Consider the following 25,638-nt stretch of genomic DNA (forward strand, 5'->3'; position numbering starts at 1 on the left):
GAAAATTACAGATATTGGAGGGGATGTGGGGAAAATGAGATATCAAAACACCATAGATGGAGTTGTAAACTGATTCAACCATTCTGTAGAACAATTTGGAACTGTGCCTAAAGGGTATGGAACCAGGCATACTCATTGACTTAGCAATACCACTACTAGATCTGCATCTAATAAGAGAAAAAAAAAACCTTAAAAGGTAAAAGACATGTGTGTACAAAAGTATTTATAGCAGCTCTCTTCTGGTGGAAAAGAACTGGAAATTGAGGGGATGCCCATCAATTGGGGAATGGCTTAACACATTGTAGCATGTGATTAGGATGAAATATTATTTGCTAAAAAGAATTATGAGAGGGGACATCTAGGTGGCATAGTGGATAAAGCACTGGCCCTAGATTCAGGAAGACCTGAGTTCAATTCTGGCCTCAGACATTTGACACTTACTAGCTGTGTGACCCCAGGAAAGTCACTTAACCCTCATTGCCCTGTAAATAAAAGAATTATGAGCAGGATGCTCTCAGAAAAACCTGGAAAGACTTACATGATCTGATGCGAAATGGAATATACTGTGTACAGAATAACAGCAATACTGTAAGATGATTAGATGTGAATGACTTACCTATTATCAGCAATTTCCTAATCTTACCTATTCTCCAAGACAACTCTGAAGGACTTACAATAAAAAATGCTATCCATCCCTAGAGAAAGAATGGATGGTATCTTAATAAATATTGAAGCACTTTTTTACTTTTAAAAAATTTTTGACAATATAAATAATGTGGAAATGTTTTGCATGACTGCACATGCATAACCTCTATTAAATTGCTTGCTTTCTCAATGATGGTGATAGGGATGCGGGTGGGAAGGGAGGAAGGGAAAGAATTTGGAATTCAAAGTTTTAAAAATGAATGTTAAACATTTTTTACATGTAATTCAGGAAAATAAAACACTACATAAAAATTTTAATATGGGGGATTGAAAAATTCCAGATATCTCAATAGCCAGTCAATGTGACCACTTGTTATATAATGGGGAAATATAGTAGACAATGAAAATGACAATTTAGAGTGTAACTTGATCATTATTGAGGAAGATAAGATAATGAACACTATATTGTATCTAAGTCAGTACAAGCTGTTAAGGAAATGAATGAACATACTGAGAAGCTAGTGTGAAACCCAACTATTATCCTGAGGGCATTTGTAAAAGAAATTAGAAGACATCAAATGGATCTGAAATGGAATGGATCCCCCAGTGTTTCCATGGTGATCAGTTCACAAGAAAAGATAGGCAGAACTATCACATATGAATTTTACCACTCCAGTACCTGACGTACTATGAGAAGAAATCTCAGTTGAACTTTAGAAGATGATATCAGGAAGGGAGCCAGAAAGTGCCCAGAGACATAAATGATAAATTTTTGTAATAGACAACACTTTAAAAGGCAATGACAAATGTTTTAAGGGTGAAGTTTTAGAAAATGTATAGGGGGAAGCTAGGTGGCGCAGTGGATAAAGCACTGGCCCAGGATTCAGGAGGACCTGAGTGCAAATCTGACCTCAGACACTTGACACTTACTAGCTGTGTGACCCCAGGCAAGTCACTTAACCCTCATTGCCTCACACAAAAAAAGGTAACTGAGAAGACCTCAGAAATTATTGACATATTCCTACTTTCTCAACTCTGTTAAAACTTTTTCAGAATAATACATGTGCTCTTACTGAAAGTTCTGCTGAAAAAAATATAACAAGGCAACAGAAATGGTTTTCTATTCTAAGAACACATTTTCAGGTTCATACAATTGACAAAAAGGCACAGGGAGATAAACCCCCAAATGCCAAGTAACCTAAATAATAAAGAAGGATGTACAGTGGTTGTTATGGTGATTGCAAGAAGCTTGCAATATATACTCTTCTTGGGGGCAGTCACTGTTTTATCTTTATCTTTGTATCGTGAGTGCCTAGCACAATACCTGGTGAATAAATGTGGATTAATTGATTTCAGTATACTACATACACACCAAAATGGTATACTATTATCAAGAGCATATATTATAAAAAAAAGAGAGTAATAATGAATGAACAGATGGATGGAAAGACAGATGAAAAATATATAATAGGCATTGGCTGTAGTAAGCACTGTGCTTAATTCTGTGATTATATGAAAGGGAGAAAATCTCTACCCCCAAGGATTTCACATTCTAATAGTTGGAAGCATCTCAGGTGGCAGATTTTTGTTGGTGTTTGGGTTGGAGTAGTCCTAGAGGTGGTAAGTGGTGGAGACAGAAGGAATGCAACTGACATGATCTTTTAAAGGGCAGTTTCCAGAAGGAAAAGTAGAACAAACTGATAGTCTAGTACCATTCATAGGGACTATTAAAAGAATCAAAGGAAGGTTTCCACTATTTGGGGGAGGGGACTAAATTCCTTTTAACTCTGAAATTCTATTGAATTCTACTGAATTAAAAAATGAGGTAGAATCATTTTTAAAAAAAATTTCTTGAGTGTAGAATTAAGAGCAAATGACAAACATTCTATAAAAATAAATTTAGGCTTAATATAAAGAAAAACTCCCTAATAATTAAAGCTGTATAAAAGTTGGCTTTTCTGCTTCAAAAAGAAATGACTTCCCCATGTTTGGGAATCTTAAGTGGATCTGGATGACAACTACTCAAGTATTTTAGAAACTGAGCTGTTTGCATATGGTTGTACTGGGTTGTTGCTGAGGTCCTTTCTAACTCTAAATTCTATCACCCAGTGAAAACTGTCCTCTTCTTAAAGGTGTTATAGTAAGTCTAGGGGCTCTAAAACACACTCCTATAAGAATGGAATAGAATTTAAACTCACAATGCAAATGAACTGCATCTGAAATACTCCATCACAGACTCAAGTTAAGGCAAATATGGGACTAGAATCTGGTCCTCCACCTTTAGTTTGATGGTCTTTTCTTCATCCAGTAAGTAACTTAAAAGATGAAGTCCAACTCTAATCTTGTCCTTTCACTCAGTTTGCTTTTTTTGAAACACCATCTTTATAGTTTCTTTCCTTCTTGCCTTGTGTCCTCAACAAAATTAGTCTTACTCTAAATACCCCAGAGTCCTGTGGTTCCATTTACACACCTCTCTTCTTTCAGGTTCATTTTCTCTGGGCAGAACTAGCTTCCCATATTCTGAATGAAAATTCTTGAAACTTATGACCTTCTCTTCCCAATGTCAAATCAGTCCTGTGGGTGGTTGAGAATAGACAGAATAGACTACTGATCCTGTAAAAAGTAAAGTTGTCAATGATACTAAGAGAAGTGAAGCACTTTACATGAATCAAAAAAGAAAGGCAGAAACTGCCAACAATGTAAGAGGACAAAAGTACTGATAAGAAATCACCCAGGGAATTGATAAAAGAATGTCTTTCTCAGGTTTGAAGAAATTCTTGTAGAAGTATTATTTTTTCCTCACTTGAGTACTTTCCATCCATCATCTATTCATCCATTCAACAAATATTTATTGGGTATTTAAGCATCTTGTTCCCAACCCCTTTGAGTTTTAAGCAAAAAGTTTGGTGAAGGGTTATTTTTATATAGGATGATGTAATTTTCATTCCATTTTATATTCAGGGAATGTTCAGAACCTCTCACTGAATCATTCAGTCTTATCTGAGAAGTTTATACTCTCAGCATGGTTAAGAAAGTTCAATATTTGTAATTATATACCCAAGGATTATTCTAATTAGAACATGTGTTAAATAGCATGAAATATAGAATAGCTCATGTTCCATAATCTGTTGAAAACCTGGCATTTTCTACAATATTAGGTAAGTTGATAAAATGTGATCAGTTTTTAGAAGATTACATAAATTTCTTTTAAACAAAGAGGTCTTAGGTGGTAGTGGTATCTGATGTTTCTTATTTTTCTATTTTTCTTGTGACTCAGAATTGGGGTATGACAAAACCTAAGTCAAGAATTTTTAACCATTTAAAGAACAAAATCAGAATTAGAATGTAGAAAGAAGATGTAAAATGTAGTAATTGCAAGAAAATCACCCCCCCCCGCCATCCAATATCAGCCACATTCAAAGTTTATTGATATTGAAATTTGGAAGCCAAAGCATATTGAAGCATAAACATGATGCAAGAGTTTGAGGAAAATGGGACATGGGGAAAAAATTAAAAGAACTAAGATGATTTAACTCAAGAAATATGAGCATCAAGAGAGCAAGTCCTCGAAAATACTTTGAAATACAGCACAAGTGGCAATGGTTTGCTTTTCCATTTTCACACAAAAAATAGTAAATGCGAAAGTTACATAATCCTGAGTTTGAAATTGCTTCTAAATGTCAGCTAGTCTTACTTTTTACCTAATCATTTCTATAGCATCTATTTCTGTATAGTGGTTGTTATGGTCTGGTCCACTGACCTTCATTTTATGATTTCATGATGTAGTTCATTGGTTTGTTGGACAGCTCTAAATATTATCATTTCTTCCTTATTTTAAGCCAAGATTTAATTTTCTTTAACTCTCATAAATACATAACACATAAATGAATGAATGAATAGATAAATTATTAAATCTATATTTTTCTATATGGCAACCTTTCAAATAGGTGAATCTATATAGCTTGTTCAATATTCCAGTATTCTCAAATTGTTTCCCATAAAACAAGGTTTCCTGATATCTGTACACATTTTAGATTGTGATTGATAAAGCTATAAAATTAAATAATCTGTCAATGTTCCTATTAAAATTTTGTGACCAGTATTAAATATGGCACTTAAAATGTTGTCCAACTAATGCAGAGTGCATTGAAACTATTACCTCCATTTACCTGAACAAGTTTTAAGGCATCTACACTTGTGGTTTTGCCAATATGGGAAAATACTATTGCCAAAATTACTTTCTCCAATGAAGGGCAGCAAGTCATCTGTAACTTATGTTATTAGACAATTGTGTAGGGAATTTAGAAGTTAAAAGACATGTCCATAGCATTATAGCTAACTTGTGTCAGAGGTTGGACTTGAACCCATGGTTTTGTGACTCTAAGACCAGCTCTCTGCCCATTATGCCATGTAGCCTCTCAATAAAACATTATTTTTTTAAATTCAGTATGAGTATCTTTAAAAAATGTGTGTGACATTGTTAGCTCATATTGATCTTCTGGTCCTAGACATTTTCATACGACCTGCTCTTAAAACAGACATTCCCCACATCCTAGTGAAATTAATTTTGTAACCTACATGTAAGACTTAACACTTATAATTAACTTTCCTTCTTAAATTTCATCTTGTCAGATTTAACGTAGTTTTCTAATATGTTGATATGATTTTGAATTTTTATTTCCTTGTTACTATATTATTTCTTCCATATTTTTCATCTACAGATTTCTTGGACATGCCTTTTATGTATTCACATAGATTATTGATTAAAATGTCAAATAGGCTCCTGAGAAATTCAGCTAGAAGCTACTTTCCAGGTAAGCACAAAACTATTAACTATAACTCTTAAAATATGGTTGTTCAATGAGTTGTGAATCCACTTAAAATATATATCACTCTGCCTACTTTTCACTGGCTTATGCTCTGGAGAACTTATCATATAGTGCTTTCCATGATATATACTTCTTATTATCTATAGTTGTATTATTAATATTATTACTTATAAAAATCTGGTCTTCTGGCATATTTCCTAATCTCTAGGATTTCTCAAATATTTCTAGTAGTGGAATTGAGAGCATTGCTCCAAGTTCTTTCAGCTCTTGGACTATAATAAAATTTTGGTCTCAACTAAAATGTATCCCTTGGTCTCTTCACTATTAATTATCATGTCATTTATATCCTCTTAATTATATTTCTTCTACTTATTTTATTTTGAAGAAAGATAAAGATCCACTAGAGAAGTTGGAAGGAAAACCAATTAAATATCTTGCCTTTCTCTTTGTATATAAATTGTTAAGATTATATCATCTTCTCCAAATAGTAGACACCTCTTTTTTGTTCTTAATATGAAAGGAAAAACAGGGAGGGAACTTGGGTTATATCAGGAAGAAAGTTAGGTTAGACAGAAAAAAACAATACAGTCAGTTAATAACATTTATTAAGTGTCTCTATGTGTCAGACAATATACTAAGCACTAAGGATACAAAGAAAGCAAAAGATAGTATGTGCCCTCAGAGAGTTCAAAATTTAATGGGAGATGACAATAAAACGAAACTGAAAGACAGGACTATGAGGGAAAGGACATTTGGCACAGGGGCATAAGAAGGTCCATAAGTGTAGCTGTTGGGAAATGATGATATGGCTGTTCTAGGCCCCGCTCCTTAAATGGAAGATCTGGGAGGAGCTCTCCACTGTCCATCCTATACCTTCTCCAACTAGAGGGAGAGAGTGGCCCCAGGGGTAGGGGGGATACTGACCAGGTACTGTGAGATTCAAGTTTGATATGATCTTTCAGGATTTTGAGATTCTGGAGACACTGAAACAGGAGTACGAAAAGGAAACCTTGCAGTCCCACATCCCATAGAAGTTTGGTTATGACAGGTACCTATTTTCTATAAATTAACTAATCAATGCACATTTATTAATCTTTCTGGAACATCTAAGTGTTGTCCTACTTGGAAGTACTGAGATGGACTATATTCTATAAGTCAATGCCAGGCTTCTTTACGTTATCTGTGCCATGGACACCATTGGCAGTCTGGTAAAGCCTCTGGGCACTTTCTCAGAAAAGCATTTTTAAATGTATGAAATTTTTAAAAATACATAGGATTATGAAGGAATCTTATTGAAATAGTTACTAAAATATATTTTTTAAAAGTTTATACAACTTGGGTTGAGAACTTCTGATCTCAACTGTGATAGACTTAGCTCTTCTCATCAATACAATGATCCCAAGCAATTCCAAAGGACTCATGATGAAAAATACATACCACATACAGAAAAAAGAACTGTGGAATCTGAATGCAGATTGAATCATACTATTTCTACTTTTTTATTGTTCTTTTCTTTTTTGAGGGTTTTCCCTTTTCTGATTCTTCTTTCACAATGTGTCTAAAACATATATAAAACCTATATCAGATTCCTTTCTGTCTTGGGGAGGGGGAGGGAAGGGAAGGAGGGAGAAAAAAAATTTGGAAATCAAAATCTTATAAAAACGCATGTTGAAAACTAACTTTACATGTGACTGGGAAAATAACGAATACTTTTAAGATTAAAAAAGAACTTCTAATCTAATGGGAAGGCCATTGATCAGTAAATCAAGAATTTCAAGTCTTTTGTCCTAGAAAATGAATTTTGTTATATAAATACCCTGGAGAGACTTCCTGGCTGGAGCCAAGATAGACAGGCAGTGGATTTCTCGGAGCTCTCCCCCCAAATCTCTCAAAATCCCTTCAAATAATGTCATAAGACAATATGTAGAGAAGCAGAACCCACAAAAGGATGGGGTGAGGTTATTTTCCAGTCAAAGACATCTGAGAATGTTAGCAGGAAGGGTATACTGTGTTAGGGCAGGAGTGTAACTCAACCCGAAGGTCAAGCCAGCACAGATCCAGCCCCAGGCAGGCTGTACCAGGCAAAAAGACCTCCAGAGCCTCTGAATTGGCTGCAGTACCAGCATCTTCTGGAACTAAGCTCACAGTCTGGTGAGAGGGCTGAGTTGTTGGCCAAGGGGAGATTACAGGGGTCTCTGCAGGCACTGAGGCAGAACTCAGTTGTTTTACCCCTGCTGGGAACCAGGAAGCAGCCTTGTATAGTGGTGGCCCAGGGGTGAGAGGGGAACAAGCTCACCAGAGCTATCAACCCAGCAAGAAAAATTGTTTTCTGCTTGAAGAGCAAGTAAACCTGGGGTTATTTTCAGACCAGAGCACAGGCCAGGTGAGTGAAGAACCTGCCCTTACTTAAATTGTACCACCTGGGACCCACTGAAGCTTGGGACAGTACAGCCTGGAAGCAGTGCCCCATGTTAAGGAGGAGTTAAAAGTAAAGTAAAAGGCAAGCAAGATTAGCAGACAGAGAAAGATGTATACCATAGAAAATGTCTTTAGTGACAAAGAAGATTGAGGTGCACCCTCAGAGGAGGATAGCAACATCAGGGCTCCTACATCCAAAGCTACTAATGTGGGGACCAATTTTTAATTGGAGAGTGCTAGCTAAGCGGCTCACTGCAATATTGGGGCAAGGAAGGATACTGGCAGCCTCCCTCAAAATAGAACAAGATTTATTTTAACAAGAACAAACTTAAAAAAACACAAACAGGATCAGTAGGATCAAAGGAAAGGAAATAAAATGGGTAAAGGGAAATTATAATACCTGAAAAAATACCACCACCCAGGAATCAGCTGAAAATACACAGCAGAATGCCTGTCGCTTTCCAGCTTCCACCTAGAATGCCCAATTCTCCTCCCCGAAACATAGAAACACCCCACACAGTCCCAGCCAATGGGATGGCTGCTCTGATAGTAGGCTTCAAATCATTATAATTTTGCCAGGCCCATGTAGGCGTCGGCGAGTGGTGATGATGTGAGGTGCCAGCGCCATGGCAACAGCTACAACCAGTGGGTGGAGTACCGTGCGGTTTATGGAGCCCCAGGCCAGTGAATGCCAAGGTATAAAAACCTCAAATAACAATTAATTGTTTACACTAATAAAAATATGAATTGGTCTCAGGCAATTGAGGTGCTCAAAAAGGACTTTGAAGAGAAAGTAAAAGAAGTAGAGGAAAAAAGGGAGTGATGCAGGAAAGTCATGAAAAAAAATCAACAGCTTGAAAAGCCAAATGGAAATGCTCTCTGAAGAAACTAATTGCCTAAGAATTAGGATTGAACAAATGGAAGCTAATGACTTTATGAGAAACCAAGACACAATAAAGCAAATCCAAATGAATAAAAAAATAGAGGGCAATGTGAAATATCTTCTTGGAAAAAACAGCTTGGAAAATAGATCCAGGAGAGATCATTTGAAAAGTATTGGACTCCCTGAAAACCATGATCAAAACAATAGTTTAGACATCATCTTCTAAGAGATTGTCAGGGAAAATTGCCCTGATATTCTAAAAGCAGAAGGTAAAATAGAAATTGAAAGAATCCACTAAACACCTCCTTAAAGAAATCCTAAAATGAAAACTACCAGAATATTATAGCCAAATTCCAGAGTTCCCATTGCAAGCAGCCAAAAAGCAACAATTCAAGTACTGTGGAGCCATAGTGAGGATAGCACAAGATCTAGCAACTTCTACATTAAAGGATTAGAGGGCATAGAATATGATTCCAGAAATCAAAGGAATTGGGATTGCAACCAAGAATCACCTACCCAGCAAAACTGCATATAATTTTTCGGGGTAAAAAATGGGACTTCAATGAAAAAGAGGTCTTTCAGGTATTTGTGATGAAACGGCCTGAACTGAATAGAAAATTTGACTTTGAAATATAAGGCCCTAGAGAAGCATAAAAAGATAAACAGGAAAAAGAAATAAAGAGGGATGTTAAAAGGTTAAACCGTTTACATTCCTACATGAGAAGACAATAAGCCTAACTCATAAGAACTTTGTCAGTATTAGGGCAGATGATAGGAATAAATTTAGACAGAGGGCACAGGTGGGAATTGATTATGAAGGGATGATATCTGCAAAGAATTTATTTTTGTATATCTTTTTTTTGTGGGGTGGTTAGAGTTGGGTGGCATGCCCAGGGTTGAGCAGTGAGTGAGGGTTTGGGTCTGAGGCCAGATTTGAGCTCTTGTCCTCCTGGGTCCAGGGTGGGGGCTTTGTCCATCTAGCTGCCCCATGTCATCTAGCTGCCCCATGATTACATCCTTAGAGTATAATTGAGGGGTGAGAGGATTACACTGGGGGAGGAGGAAAGGGATAGGTAGAATGGGGTGAAATCTCACATGAAAGAAGCCGGAAAGGGCTTATGGAGTGTGTGTGTGGGGGGGGGATGGGGGAGGAACAGGGCAGTGAATGAGCCTTACACCCATTAGAATTTTCTCAAAGACCTTAATTTCATCAGAGTTGGCTCAAGGAGTGAACAACATAAACATTCAATTGAGTGGAGTAATCTATCTAACTCTCTAGGAGGGTAGGAGGGGAAGGGCATAAGGAGGGAATGGTGAATGAGGGGAGGGTAGAGCAGGGGAGGGGGCAGTCAGTAGCAAAACACTTTTGAGGAGGAATAGGGCAAAATAAGATAGAAAATAGAATAAATATCATAGGGGAGGGAATAGGATGGAGGGAAACAGTTAACAATAGTAACTATGAAAAAAATTTTGAAGCAGAGACAAGAGTAATGAAACATGATGATGATGATTGATCAATTGATAAAGTTCTATATAAATGTTGTCTTTTACTGTTGTTGAAAGAATCAACCTCATAGGTTTATTGTAAGGAAATCTCTCTTTAAAGTACTATATAAATGTAGTTTACTATAAAAAAATGAAAATCAGGGTGCTTTCAGAAAAACCTGGAAAGACCTACATAAGCTGATGCAACATGAAATGTACTATATACAAAATAACAGCAATACTGTAAGGTGATCTACTGTAAATGACTTGGTTATTTTCAGCAATGCAATGATCCAAGACAACTCTGAAGGTCTTATGAAAAATGCAATCCATCTACAGAGAACTAATGGTGTCTCAATACAGATATATTGCATCATATTTTTTTTGTTAGTTCCTTTATCTGAAGTTTTGTTTTTGTCTGATTTCTTTCACAACCTGGCTAATGTGGAAATATTTTGCATGACTACTCATGTATAACTTATATTGAATTCCTTGAGTTCTTTGGGAGGGGGGAGGGAGGAAGAGAATTTGGAACACAAAGTTTTTAAAAAATTGATGTCAATAGGGGCAGCTAGGTGGCACAGTGGATAGAGCACCGGCCCTGGAGTCAGGAGTACCTGAGTTCAAATCCGGCCTCAGACACTTAACGCTTACTAGCTGTGTGACCCTGGGCAAGTCACTTAACCCCAATTTCCTCACTAAAAAAAAAATTGATATAAAAATTTGTATTTACATGTAATTTGGGGAAAAATTCTAAATTCTAAATATTAAATACCCTGATACTCATTCCAAACAGTAACTATGTGCCTGTGATTCCTTTCCAGGACAGTGGTCATTTTGATCCCTCTGTGTTTAAGTATTTACATTTATAGAATGAAGATTAAAAATTCATACATAGGGGCAGCTAGGTGGTGTAGTGGATAGAGCACCCACCTTGGAGTCAGGAGGACCTGAGTTCAAATCTGGCCTCAGACACTTGATACTTACTAGCTGTGTGACCCTGGAGAAGTCACTTAACCCCAATTGCCTCACAAAAACCAAAAATAAAAAACTCATACATAAAGCTATTATCAAAGTTAATAAGTATTATTTAAATACTCCTTGAGATTAAATGGGGTAATGTTAAAACCTTAATATATGTGTAAATACTTAGGTGTAGATATATATACTTACATATAACATATATTTATGCATTCATGTGCATATACACACATGCACATATACATACCCATTTAGGGTTTTTATTATCTTAAAAGTTGCAAATCCACCCCCATCTCTGCCATTTACTTAGTCTAACATACAAAAGATTCTATATATTGGGAAAACACACACCTTACAAAAAGCACTTGGCTATGTGTATCCATTTCAATAGGGAAGAAGGATTACAAGGTCAAGGAAACATAGAATCAAAGGTTTCATGCCTCTGCCTTATGTAAATTAGCCACTCCATTATTCATTCTGCCAGTAGATATAAGAACTAAAATGTGGCTAAAATGTAATTCAAGTGGGAGTCAATTACAGCAAATTTTTTGGAGAATTAAAACAATTTCCTATTGCTTTCTGGTGTTTTGCCAAAGCAAGCAAGAGTAGCTGGCAAAGCAGCTGGACAAACTCATCCCCCTCCATTAATTTGGCTCGTTAGAAGACTAAACTACTATACCTGATGACTTCCATGGGCAAACAAAATATTAAATGTCCACTCTTTGGAAAGAATAAGTAGTGAGATTGTTTGGAGAATTTCATCTCAAGACAATACATCATGAAGTGTTTTGGGTCAGAGACTGGTTTTCTTCCAATTTGCCTTTGTATTTCCAGTTCCTACTAAAGTACCCCATACAAAGTAGGTGATTAAAAAAAATGATTGTTGTATTGGATAACATTTAATGTGGAATGACAATATTGAGAAGAAACTTGAGCTCAGTGCTTTCCTAGAAGGAAACTCCTTCACAACTGTCTTATTCAAAGAATAAGGATTCAAGATCAATATGGAAAAATCAAGAGATCAAAGGGGAAAGATTTTAATAACTCAGTTTTACAGCTTTTTAAATGAATACTCCCATTCTTTTATTATCTCAATGGATTTTCCCAAATTATAATCACTTTGAGATCAAAGAATAGGCATGTCCTAAGTTTTTTAAAGAAAGGGAAAATAATTATGATTAGACATATTTCTAGAAAATTAATGATTTACTATTAGATTTGGGTATGTTTCCAGAAAATTGTACTGCATGTCTTATTTTCATAATAGAATTGTCCCATTATACAACTTTCAGATTGTTTTTTTTTTCTTTCAGGGCAATGAGGGTTAAGTGACTTGCCCAGAGTCACACAACTAGTGTCTGAGGCTGGATTTGAACTCAGGTCCTCCTGAATCCAGGGCATGGTGATTTATCCACTGTGCCACCTAGCTGCCCCTTTGTTTTGTTTTTAACACTAAAAGAATTTTTCTTGATTATTCAAATTATTAAGTTAAATCCAAAGGAGAAAAGGATGCTATTTCCCTCCATTAATAGGAAAATACCTTAGTAGATGGTCAAAAACCAGAAAAAAAGACAGAAGACAATATAAAGAGCACCACTCATTTGTATAGATTTCAACCACAGTCTTCAAACTAACAAATGAACAAACACCCAACTTCAAAGCCATTTTATGTTTTAACATTTCCCCAATAGGTTAAGATGTTAGATTCTGGCTGCATCACTAGTCACACAAATTTCAGTCACAATGATCCCTGTTTTATGGTTTAGATTTATAGAGTTATCAATAAGCATGACCTGAACCAGATTAAAATGAAATTAGAAACAGCTAACAAAATAAATGATATAATACAACATAGAAATTGTAGTTTTGTGGTTTTTCTCATCAATATTTATCCCATGGATCTTCCACCTGAATGTGGCATTACTGGTTTAGAAGATTGTTGAAAATATCACTTTGAAAGCGAAAAGGATATTATGATAGAGTAGAGATATCTTAGGGTACAAAAAAGGTTGATTTGTAACTTGGAACAATCACAATTACCATATTGATTTGTGATCTTTAAAATACACCAAAGGTTTTAGATCTCTGAAGATTTCTGAATTCAAGAATTCACTTAATAAATGATTATTGAGCACCTCCTGTGGTCAGGACCCTGTGCTGAGTACAGGGGAGGGACTGGGTAATGGACAAAGATTAGTAAGAAATTACTATCACTAATATAGCAGAGCTGTGACAAGAGGGGGCAAGTAGGAATTTTTACCCTGGGCTAAAAAATATAGAAGATACTGTTATGGGCCTGGGGCACCTCAGAAGTTTTCTAGGGGAAATTAGGGAACCTTCGCCTTGAGAAGCTAAACCAAAGAATAGACACACATCAAGACATAAGCAGCACCAGATAGGGACTGAGTTAACTCCAAGACCACCACCCTTCATTACATTCTTCCCCACCCCTCAGGGAGATAAACCCATTAGGCATGGCAGCACCAGGGGAATGGAGATAACTCAAGAGATCAGAGCTGCCTCTTGCCCAACTTCCCCCAGCCACCATCAGTTGGGAATGGTCCTCCCTTGGGTGATCACCCCCAATAAGGTAACTTTCCACAGTCAAATGATCACCCCATCATTCCCTTGACCATTGGTCCTGTATAAAAGTATTTGCCTTTCTCTTGCTAGAGAAGATGGATTGAACCACATCTCTGGATCTATCTCCCCTTTAGACTTGTCTCAAGGTTTCCTTTCTCTAGCACCCAAATAAAATATTATTTTATTCTAATTGGTTTTGTGTAAGAGGGTATAATTCTTTTTTTTTTTTAGTGAGGCAATTGGGGTTAAGTGACTTGCCCAGGGTCACACAGCTAGTAAGTGTTATGTGTGTGAGTCCCGATTTGAACTCAGGTACTCCTGACTCCAGGGCCGGTGCTCTATCCACTGCGCCACCTAGCTGCCCCGGTATAATTCTTTAAGGAGAAATACACAAGAACCCCAATACCCCTACCTATTTCCCCCATAACAATACAAAATTAACAAGAAAAAATTAGTTAAAGTAGAAAGCTATGGGATGACACACATTGTTAATAATGCCTATCTGTAATCAACCATTGTAATTAATTCTTTTTCTGGCTTTTGTCTTAATTACTTCTTTTATTTGCACATCATAAATTATAAAGTTGATTTTAGGACCTATTTCTTGCTGCTTTCCCTAGACACCAAAAATTCTTTTTATGGCTCTGCCTTACAAAACGACAGAGAAAGTAAAACTAGTACATAGATATCTCTTAAACAAAGAAGCTCACTAAATGGCACAAAGAAGTCCTTCTAATCAATTAAAGTTATGCAAAAATAAAATTTATTGTTATGAGAGGTAGTAGAGTTTCAGTACTTGAAATATTCCAGAAAAGGCTAAATGATCACTTGCGAGATATGTTGTATAAAGTATCCCTGGTTCAGATACAGATTGGACTAAATGATCTCTGATATTTTTTCCAACTCTGAGGTTCTCTGGATGTGAAAAACTGTTTTAAAATAATGCATTTTTCCCAAATTAGCCAACTCTAATGACATATACCCTGGTGTACCTAATGGTTTTTCTAAAGCAAATTTAAACTGTTTGGGTAAATTCTCATGATGTCAGGGTTGACAGAGTTAGTAGGGCATTACTCTTCTCTCTCTAACCTCAAAAATGTATCTAAGTGATAACTAAAATAAAAATATTAAGTGTAATTGGAAAGACAAATTGTCTATAAATAACCAATCAACCTTCTCACATCAGGCATTAGAAACTTTGGAAGCAAGATACCTTAGGCAATCAGGTACATTTTGTGTAGAGCCATGTTTTCTAGGAATTCACAGAAGGGGAATTCATAGAGGAAATATTAGTCAAAAAGAAATGCTCTTTGGAGTTTACATTTTTTAAGTTAGTCTTTTACTCAAAGTACTTTTCAGCTGCAAATGCCTGAATAGTTGATTTTGAAGTTCTACCTTAACTTTATCCTTGTTTAACATGAATGTTGGTAATGGAGGGATATTATCCTTGTAATTTCAATTTCAGAAATGCCTTCATTGGGCAGTCCTTGGCTATCTCTAGAGTTAGCAGTAAATAACTTTCAAGGAGTTGGGGATAGGGGGAAAATCTGAGAGTAATTAGTACTAATGATTTTGGAAAGTGTGTGCTGCTGTAGAAACAAAGTTCCCTAAATCTACTTAACCCATTGAGTCTGACTTGTTTTCCACTTTGTATAGATGGTTAGGCAAAAGAGAACTCAGTAACTGAGTATTCAGCATATTGACAATAAATGTACAGGCTGGAATTATGACTAATGTCTAATGATTAGTCAGATGTCATAGGGGAAAGTAGATAATGGGATAGAACACATAGCCTGAAATAACTCACTCAAACACCAGGATTCATAGAAAATGACCATAGTATAAAAGTAGCCGTTAACAAAACCTTTACAATCTTTCTGAAACTCACATCAAGAGACTTTTCCCCTAGCAACCAGAAAGACCCAATAGGCAGATGATGTATTTAAATTTGGCCTAGAAAGTGAAGGGTGTTTGAAGTAATATCTAGGGAATGTTTAATTGTGTCTGTCCTTTGGATGTTCCCCAATAAGAGTCATTTCAATACTGACGAGATTTTCTTCATTTTTCAGATTAATTAAAAGTCCAATAAGACATTATCTGCCACAGTGTGATAATTGCATTAGCTAAAACTATCACCAAGATGCCTTTTTCAGGGCTTGTGTCTATAGCTAGAGTGTTACCATTGAATAAGGGCCAGCCTTGGATTTTCGGAGGGAGTTGAGAACCTCTTTCAAACTTTCCTAATTTTTCAAAGATAACATTTTTTTCCAGTCTCTCAGATATAAAACCTGGGTGCCTTCAATTCTTAGCTCTCCCTCACCCTCCACATTCAATCAGTTGTCAAATTTTCCTATTTCTGCTTCCACAACTATCATATGTGACCCCTTTTCTCTAGTCACATAGGCACTCTCACCTAGATTATGGCAATAGGCTCCTCATTGTTCTCCCTGTCTCTGTTCTCCCCCCCCCCAATATATACTCCACACAGCTACTGAAGTAATTTTCTTTTTTTTTTTTTTAATTTTTGGTGGGGCAATGGGGGTTAAGTGACTTGCCCAGGGTCACACAGCTAGTAAGTGTCAAGTGTCTGAGGCCAGATTTAAACTCAGATCTTCCTGAATCCACGGCCAGTGCTTTATCCACTGCACCACCTAGCTGTCCCCTGAAATAAATTTCTTAATCAAATGTTCTCTACTCAACAAGATCCAGTGGCTTCAAACCTTGAAAAAAGAGGATGTTCTATGAAAACAGGAATTTCTATTATTTATAGCTTTGTTTTGGTTTTTTACAAATTAAACATAATTATGCTTTTTAATCCTCTTTCTGAATACATCAGTTATTTTTCCTTATGGTTTCACTGCTTGTCTGGTCTCCTGTTCCTGATTCCCCTGTCCTAGTTCCTGCCTCCGTTGCTTAGCATCCTGGAATGCATTGAAGACAACCATCATAGATACTAGCTTTGCTTTTTAGTGAATTAAAATAGTACTGAGTCATCAGAATAGCTTTCCTTTCTTGCTAAGGGTGAAGCAAAACCTAATTTCTCTGCCTCTTCTCCCCCCCCCCCTTGGGGCAATGGAGGTTAAGTGACTTGCCCAGGGTCACACAGCTAGTAAGTGTCAAGTGTCTGAGGCCGGATTTGAACTCAGGTACTCCTGAATCCAGGGCCGGTGCTTTATCCACTGCACCACCTAGCCGTCCCCTCTCTGTCTCTTCTTAAAAAGATAGTCGATCTGATAGGAAAACCCCAGAGCAAGAAAACAATGGTTTCTCTACCCAATTCTCATGCCATTATTTGATTGCTTTTCTTGTTTAAAAGGGGATATCTTGGGACAGCTAGGTAGTTTAGTGGATAGAGCAGCGGCCCTGGATTCAGGAGGACCTGAGTTCAAATGTGGCCTCAGACACTTAACACTTACTAGCTGTGTGACCCTGGGCAAGTCACTTAAGCCCAATTGCCTCACACACAAAAAAAGTAAAAAAAAAGGGAAATCTGAGCTGGAATGGAAAATATTGGTAAATGTGTAAGATAGGAATGTGGTATAGGAGAAAATGTCCTAGATTGGGAATCAATACCCTTGAATTCTCATCTCTAGTATATTTATTTTCTATATGATCTTGGGCAGGTCATTTTGTTTGAATCACAAAATCCATAATCAAGTAATAAACAAACAACAAATATTTGTTAAGCCCCTAATATGTAGTAGGCACTATGCTAGGTGCTGGGGCACTGTAGGGGATAGATTGGAATGGGTTATGGAAATATAGCATGATTACTGTACCTGAACAACAACCTCAGGGTCACCAGCTGGAAGACCAGACATGTGACTCCAAGGCTGTAGCCAAGGATACTTATTAATGAACATATGAATCAAATAGAATGCACTGAAAAATGTGTTTCAGTTAAAACTAGCCATTCCCCCTAAAGAATATTTTGTTCCGGTATTCATCATTGTGAAAGTTCTATGCTACATTGTTGAAGTTGGTTCCACTGAATAGCTACACTGACCATCTGGATGAATCTGAAAGTTTATATAAACTCAGGATCCTGTGACTAAAGTTTATCTCTTGTGCATGACTTGAGACCCCTGCTCTTCTCATTTCCTACTTCAGCAGGGTACTAGTTCAAATAATGAAATAAACCCTACTCACAAGGAGCTCACATTCTAATGAGTAAGACATTTATTTATACAATAGACACACTGGAGTGCATCATCTTTAAGGTATCTTCCTTCTTCAATAATCTCTGGCTTCTCTGCTCTCTATTTTTCCATGACATATGTGGAACAGTCTCCTCTAATATATGAGAACCGCAGAAAAGCTACTCCAGGATCAAAATATTCTGTGTGTGTCCACATCCACGCAAAACTATAGCCCTTCACAATCCACTTTTTTTTTTGTTTTATTTGTTTTCGTTTCTGGTTTTTTGGTTTTTTGGTGTTTTTCAGGGCAATGGGGGTTAAGTGACTTGCCCAGGGTCACACAGCTAGTAAGTGTCAAGTGTCTGAGGCTGGATTTGAACTCAGGTCCTTCGGAATCCAGGACCGGCGCTTTATCCACTGTGCCACCTAGCTGCCCCCCCCACAATCCACTTTTTAAAATAATGTATTTATTTATTTAGTTTAGTTTTCAACATTTGTTTAGATAAGATTTCAAATTCATATTTTTCTCCCTCTCTCTCCTCCTTCCCCCCCCTCTCCTAGACAGCAGGTAATCTGATATAGTGGGGACTGTAATGATTGGAATGACACCACCTGCTGGAAACTTTCTGTAGAAAAACTCTGCCATGAGGTAAAGGTCTCTGAGGGCCAGACCATGTGTCTTTTCTTTGGCGTCAGGAAATGATGTTTGCTTGTGGGAGGAAGAAGGGGGAGCTTGGCACTCTGAGTTGCTCTCTTTCCTATGGACTCTGGCAGAGAGTGGAGCTAGAAATGCGCTCTCCTTTTAATAGATAGATAAATGTACGCCTTTCTCTCTTTACCAAATTCTTTTTCTCCTTAATAAATGCTTAAAAGCCTAACTCTTGCTAAAGCTTATAATTTATTGGTGACCACTCATTAGATATTTTAGACAGACTAGCTAGAATTTTAGCCCATAACAGGCTGCTTGCTCTGAGATTATCCTTAGTCTATGAGTCTGTTCTATATTGATATTATTACATATAGATACATGATATATATGCAAGATTCATATTTATATCCATCTATTTATACATATACTTTGTACATAGTTATTTACGTGTTGACCTGAGCATTCAAAAGTAAACACATGCACACACGCATGTGTATGTATACATAAATGTATATATGTATATATCCAGTACTAAGGCTGCCAGCTTTTGAACTGTGCTATATGTTTATTCAGCTGTTTAACATATTTCTTCCAACCCCACAGGATAGAAAAGTTAATTAATTAAAATATAAATTCATATTAATCAAGTATAATTGTTTATAATAATTTCTAATACTAAGCTCCTAATGAAGCATTTAACTTTTAAAATAAGTTAATTGTTGATCTATGTTTCTTTTTTTTTAAGGGCTAAAATTCTTGCTAGTCTGTCTAAAATATCTAATGAGTGGTCGCCAATAAATTATAAGCTTTAGCAAGCGTTAGGCTTTTAAGCATTTATTAAGAAGAATAAGAATTTGGTAAAGAGAGAGAGAAAGGCCTACATTCATCTATCTATTAAAGGGAGAGTGCATTTCTAGCTCCCCTCTCTGCCAGAGTCCACAGGAAAGAGAGTGTGAGTCAGAGTGCCAGGCTCCCCCTTCTTCCTCCCACCAGCAAATGTCACTTCCTGATGCCAAAGAAAAGACACATGGTCTTGCCCTCAGAGACATTCACCTCATGGCACAGCTTTTCTACAGTAAGTCTCCAGCAGGTGGCATCATTCCAATCGTTACATTTTTAAGGTGATAAACATTTGCTAAATAATAGCCTCACTGGATTTCTTCTGAGATTTTTTTTCTACTTGTCCCTCATAATCAAAACTATTCAAGTAAATAAAATGCTTTTGAATAATTAAGCAGAAATATTTTAAGGGAGCTGGTGTAATAATGTAGCAACATGCAAAGTAAAAATTTCCCAGGAGACTTGCTTATTTCTGGTAGATATAGACAAGATATATATGTATATCTATGTGTATGTGTAATATACATGTAAATGCATGTATATGTAAAATCTGTGCGTGTATATATATATATATGTATATATATATGTGTGTGTGTGTATTTGTAACAACAATGAATATATAGAAGCCTGCAAAATTATTTTTCCTGGACTTTAAATATTCAGTCTAATCTCAGCTAGAGACTAACAATCCCTGAGTAAAGACCAGTATCCCTATGTGGAAGATCCTAACTGGAGATTTTTTAGTGTTAATTTTCAATAAATATTAATGACCCCCAAGCTTCTCTCAAAAAAAAAAGCCCACCTTTTTTCAAATCTAATGTTGTTCTAGTGACACCAAAGAGTGGTAACACTGAGGTTTCTGAAAAATTGAATGAAAAGTTCATGGTGGATGCAAGCCATCTGCAATATATTATAAACAAGTAAATTTTGAGTTATATTTTAAAGAATATTATCAAAGGATATGATCAATTAAGAAGGGAGATTGGTCACTGGATAAGAGGGAGGATAACTGGTAAACATCCTTCATTACTCATTTTGTACTCATACAAATAAGTTGGGAATGCAAAGAAAGGGATTGCAAGGAAAATTTGGGAATGTCAAGCAGAATGAATTCATTTGGTAAATTTCTGGAAGGGTATGGATGAAAGTCAGATGGGATCAGAAGGCCTGGATGGGATGCAAAAAACAGCACTAAAGGGAATACTTACATAGAAGAAATCACAGATCCACTGGAGCACTGGAGTACATTCAACATTTATATAAATCAACACTAGAAAGTATTTTTTTCTCAGAGAGTTTGTTTAAAAAAATTTAAACCAAGATAAATAAATAAACCAAAATGTTCCTCAGTTGTTTGTTTTGTTTTTAGAAAACAAATATAGAGGGCAGCTAGGTAGTTCAGTGGATAAAGCACTGGCCCAGGATTCAGGAGGACCTGAGTTCAAATCTAACCTCAGACGCTTGACACTTACTAGCTGTGTGACCCCGGGCAAGTCACTTAACCCCCATTTCCCTGCAAAAAACAAAAACAAACACAAACATAAACAAACTTATATGATGGTAATTATCCATGCAGAGGTAAATCACAGGAACCAAGGAAAGTTTCATTTCATTGGAACAAAATAGAGTTTGAGTGGATTAGTGCTAGTCTCTTCTTCTGTATTGAAATTCTTGAAAGGCTCCCATGCTGGGAGGCTTTAAGCCAACATTTCTTCAATTGGCATTGAGAATATCCATATGCCTTAAAGATAATTTTGTGTTTGCCATTTTTTTGAACTAAGAAATATCCCTACTTCCCTGCTGCTGCTGCTCCTGTTGTTGACTTCCTACATATTGCTTTTCTTTATGCAAAACAGCAGCTACTGGGAGGGTCTGTGCCAAGTTGGCTGGACTTCCTCTTTCCAAAGTTTCATCTACTGATTTCCTGGTCAAAAAATGTCCTTGTGAAAATACCTTATGGAAAGAGAAAGGAGAATATTTTCAAAGGATGTTAAAAACCTTGGCAAAAATTTACACACTAGTTAGACTAAATAGAAAGGTGATTGGAGAAAATGCAGTTTTTTAAAAAAAAGCACCAGCTCCTGAAATCAATGTCAAAATAATGGGCATAAAACAAGAGCCATTTAACTTTAAAAAAAGAAAAAAAAACAATTTGTAAAGCTGAAACAATTGCGTGCATGTTTTTTTCCTAGGTATTCAGGATAATTCTCACTTTCTTTTGGTCCTTTTTGGAACACTAAAGTAAATGATTGCCTTGTGCTTGAAGCAAGTCTTCAGAAAGCAACTGGAAACCTTTTCTATATGCAAAAGATTGAGAATCGTGGGAACTTTTCAGGATCATGGAGTCAGAAGGGACTTTAAAATTCAATAAATGCAGCCCCATTTATATATATATATATATATATATACACACACATATAAATGCATGTATGTATCTATATATGAGATCTATAATGTAAATGAAAGAATATGATCTCTAATAAGGAGATGGTACTGGGGTGGGGGTAGAGGGACAGGAAGAGGCATATCATAGAAAATAGAATTTGTGCTGAGGATACAGAGACAAAAAACATCTCCCAAGAACAGTGCCATCTGTAAAGAGAGATTTCACTTCAATTTTCACTCACTCTTCCCAAATGATTCATTAAAATATTAGTTAAAAGCACATCAAGAAGAAGTACTGTTAAGATTTAGTGTTATTCAAATCTGGTCTCAGACACTTAACATTTACTAGCTGTGTGACTCTGGGCAAGTCACTTAACCCCAATTGCCTCACTAAAAAAAAAAAAAAAAAAAAAGATTTAGTGTTAGATGATAGAGGTTTAAATTCCTGCCATGTCATTTGTTCTTAAGAAAATCCTTCCACCTTTTGAGAAATCAGCTCCCAATCTGAAAAATGAAGAGGATTCAATTCGATGACCACTATGGTCCCTTCAATCATAAGATCTTTTAACTTCTATAGGCCTTACACTTCTCCATCCATAAAAAGTGTCCAATTAGGCCATCCATGTGTTTCTTTCCTTTAAGTTAGTGTCTTTTCTATAACAAAACTTTCACCACTACTACAAGAAGACGGGTTTTTATAGCCCCTGTGGAATTTTGCCATGCTCTTAGAAAGCTTTAACAATTTCCACTCACCCTGGCTCATACATAATATTATCAACCCATGTGGAAAACTCTAAAGACTTGTGCAGTATGTCTTCACCATAAATGAAACAAATTATCTTTCCCCAAACAAATTATTTTTATAGTTCAAATATTTTATCTTTATTTGACTTGAATTTTCCCACAAATCATAAAAAAATTGATTTTTCTTTTGTAAAAAAAAAAATGTAGTTCCAAGACCATGCAAAGCTTTTATAGGTATTCAATTTACAAGTGGGATAATTGACGAGCAGCATTTTTAAAGGCTCATCACCTTCCACCTCAGCATCAGTGGCATTAGCAGTATAGTAGAATACACACAATAGTAGTATAGTGGCTCATATCAGTGATAGGAAAGGAAAAAAAACCCTTCTCCTTAAATGTTCATCTGCACAGGGGACCATCATGATGCAGTTTATGCCTTCTCAGAGTGATGAACAGCCACCACATCTCCAAAAGTGAGAGTCAGGACCATTTTACCATCCTTAATTTCTCTTACAAAGTTTGTCTCTTTGCCATCCCATTTCGGAACATGAACTCGCGTGTCATCATCCAGACTCAAAACAGATTTGCCGTTTCTATCATCTGGAATCGTTTCATCAAATTCTTCTCCCAAATGGAAGCTGATTTCTGTGTTCTTGAAGGTGCTCTGAGTCCCAATAACCACTTTGTCCCCTTCTTGACTGATTATCACTATTGGTTTAGTCACATTTCCCACCTGTCTTGTGGCAAAACCCACTCCCAGTGCCTTCGTGTATTCGTCAAAGTTATGGTTGCCAGTCAGTTTCCAGGTAGCACAGAAAGCCTCCACCATTCTTTTTCCCCCTCTCTAGCTTCAGACAACTGAGAAGATCTGCATGATTTTCCTGGCCCTATGGTTTAGAAATTACCCCTGCACTTCAGCTCCAGCTTTTTATTTGAAAAAGAGGCAAGCAAAAAGAAATTATTTTTTATTTATGCATTTTAGGTCCTACACTTCATTTTAGATTCTACAAGCTTTCTACAAGCTGGATGTAAGATTCATTAATATAGTGTCATGAAACAGCCCAATGTAGAAAAAGAGAACTGATCTTAGATCAGAAAACCTCTTTCAGTAAGAATTGTGTTGCTGATTGACTCTAAAGAATAAAAAAAAAAAAAAAACAACAACAGTGGCACATCTGTGCCATATAGCTGTCAATTAATCCTGTCCCAGACTATAAAGGAGCAACAGGATATTCCCTTGATACTAGTAGACATGAGTGGAAGCCAGTCCCTATGTGGTTGTGACTAAAGGTTTTGAGAGCTATGAACAACAGAATATAAAGAGCATTAGTGTTGAGTTTAGAGGGACCTATTTCATGAGTTACAAAAAAAATGTTAGTTAATGATTCAACTCGTTAGAATTTGTTTTGTTTTGTTTTGTTGGTGGTGAGGCAATTGGGGTTAAGTGACTTGCACAGGGTCACACAGCTAGCAAGTGTTAAGTGTCTGAGGTCAGATTTGAACTCAGGTCCTCCTGACTCCAGGGCCGGTGCTCTATCCACTGTGCCACCTAGCTGCCCCTACTGGTTAGAATTTGAATGCATATGAATGCATGTATGGAATTGTGTGAATCTTTAGTAATTTGTTCATCTTTGAGTTAGGTAAAAATTCATGGAAATTTGTGTTTGACTCTAAAATGGGTATAACAGAATGATAACAGAGTTCTGGCAAGTTATTGGACTTATGAAAACCGACCAGAAACTTGGGAAAGAGGTAATAAAGATACAGATATTCCAAATCAGATGTTTCATTCATGTTGCTGGGAACTTTCTAATATAGAGAGCTGTGAAGTTACAGGACTACATTTTGGGGAGAGAAACCAAGTCCATTGGCAAGAGTATGTAACTGGTGCTTCAATAAAGGGGCTTGTGTATACCTTTCTGTTCAAACTTTACATGCTGTCAATGAACCTATTGTGTTTATTTTTGGGAGGCCTGGTGGTTACAAGGTACTGGGAAACCTTAGAGAGAAATATGCTAGATACTAATTTTTATAGAAGAAACTTTTGGGTGGACACATTGATATTATTATTATATTTTTCTTTCAAGAATAGTCATTCCAAACCTCAAATTATACTATTAAGCTTTCATAATAAAAACTATTTGCTACTATTTAAAATATAGAGGTCAGTGGATGAGACTATATTAGAAATAATTGAACTCAATAATCAAGGGCTCTATAAAACCAAAAGCGAAAATTACTTGGATGGAGTACTATTTTTTTAGAATTGCTGGAAAAACTATAAAGCGATTTGATGGAACTTAGTCTCAGATCAATATTTTATACTATTTGCTGGGGAATAAGCTCAATATAGATACTGGATCTTAATATTAGATGATGTATTATTTAAAAAATTAGAAGATAATTAGATGAGGTACTTTTCATAGCTATGGATGCAATAGAAAAATTAATCAATGTGTGAAAGAAATCACAAAAGATTTAAATCATACAAAATTTGAAAAATTCTAATGCAGACAAAATGGACAATAATAGGATAAGAAGGGAAACAGTTGAATGGGAAAAATATGTTTATATCAAATATCTTTACAATGCTATGACATTCAAAGTATGCAAGGACCTAACACAAATAAGAAAAGCCATGTTCTAGTAGATAAGTGGCCAACAGATATGAGCAAAGCGTTATCAAATATGAAAATTATTGTTATTGTTCTAAGAAGACCAGTGAAACCATAGGCGATGGCTTGACTTGCACATGAATTAGATTTAAGTAAAGTAGAGTTATGCAAAATTGCCAGCCTCATTCTCTCTTCCTGAGTCACCAAACTCTGTAGCAGGACAAAAATCAACATGACTGGTGATGGCCTGGGTTGTAGTGGATGGCCTTGGCATTTTCGATGCCTGCCCAAGCTCTTAATACTCCACTGTGCCTGCTTCAGCTGTCTTCATGGCCATTGAAACAAATAGTTCTCATCCACTGGGGAAGTCTTCACGTGCTTGGGGTGCACATCACCCTAACACTGATGGATTTGAAGCCCATCAGTTACTCTAAACCTGGTT

At 36.4% G+C, this 25,638-nt stretch overlaps 1 protein-coding gene across 1 annotated transcript; it reads right to left on the minus strand.

Annotated features, from left to right (window-relative positions):
* Positions 1–23,011: 23,011 nt before the first annotated feature.
* LOC122751323 (fatty acid-binding protein, brain-like) lies at positions 23,012–23,410 on the minus strand. Its single transcript, XM_043998324.1, has one exon. It carries the CDS (start codon positions 23,408–23,410, stop codon positions 23,012–23,014), a length of 399 nt encoding a protein of 132 aa, XP_043854259.1.
* Between the last annotated feature and the right edge of the window lie 2,228 nt (positions 23,411–25,638).

The sequence above is a fragment of the Dromiciops gliroides genome, chromosome 3 (genome assembly GCF_019393635.1).
Source record: "Dromiciops gliroides isolate mDroGli1 chromosome 3, mDroGli1.pri, whole genome shotgun sequence".
Taxonomy (NCBI): Eukaryota; Metazoa; Chordata; class Mammalia; order Microbiotheria; family Microbiotheriidae; genus Dromiciops; species Dromiciops gliroides.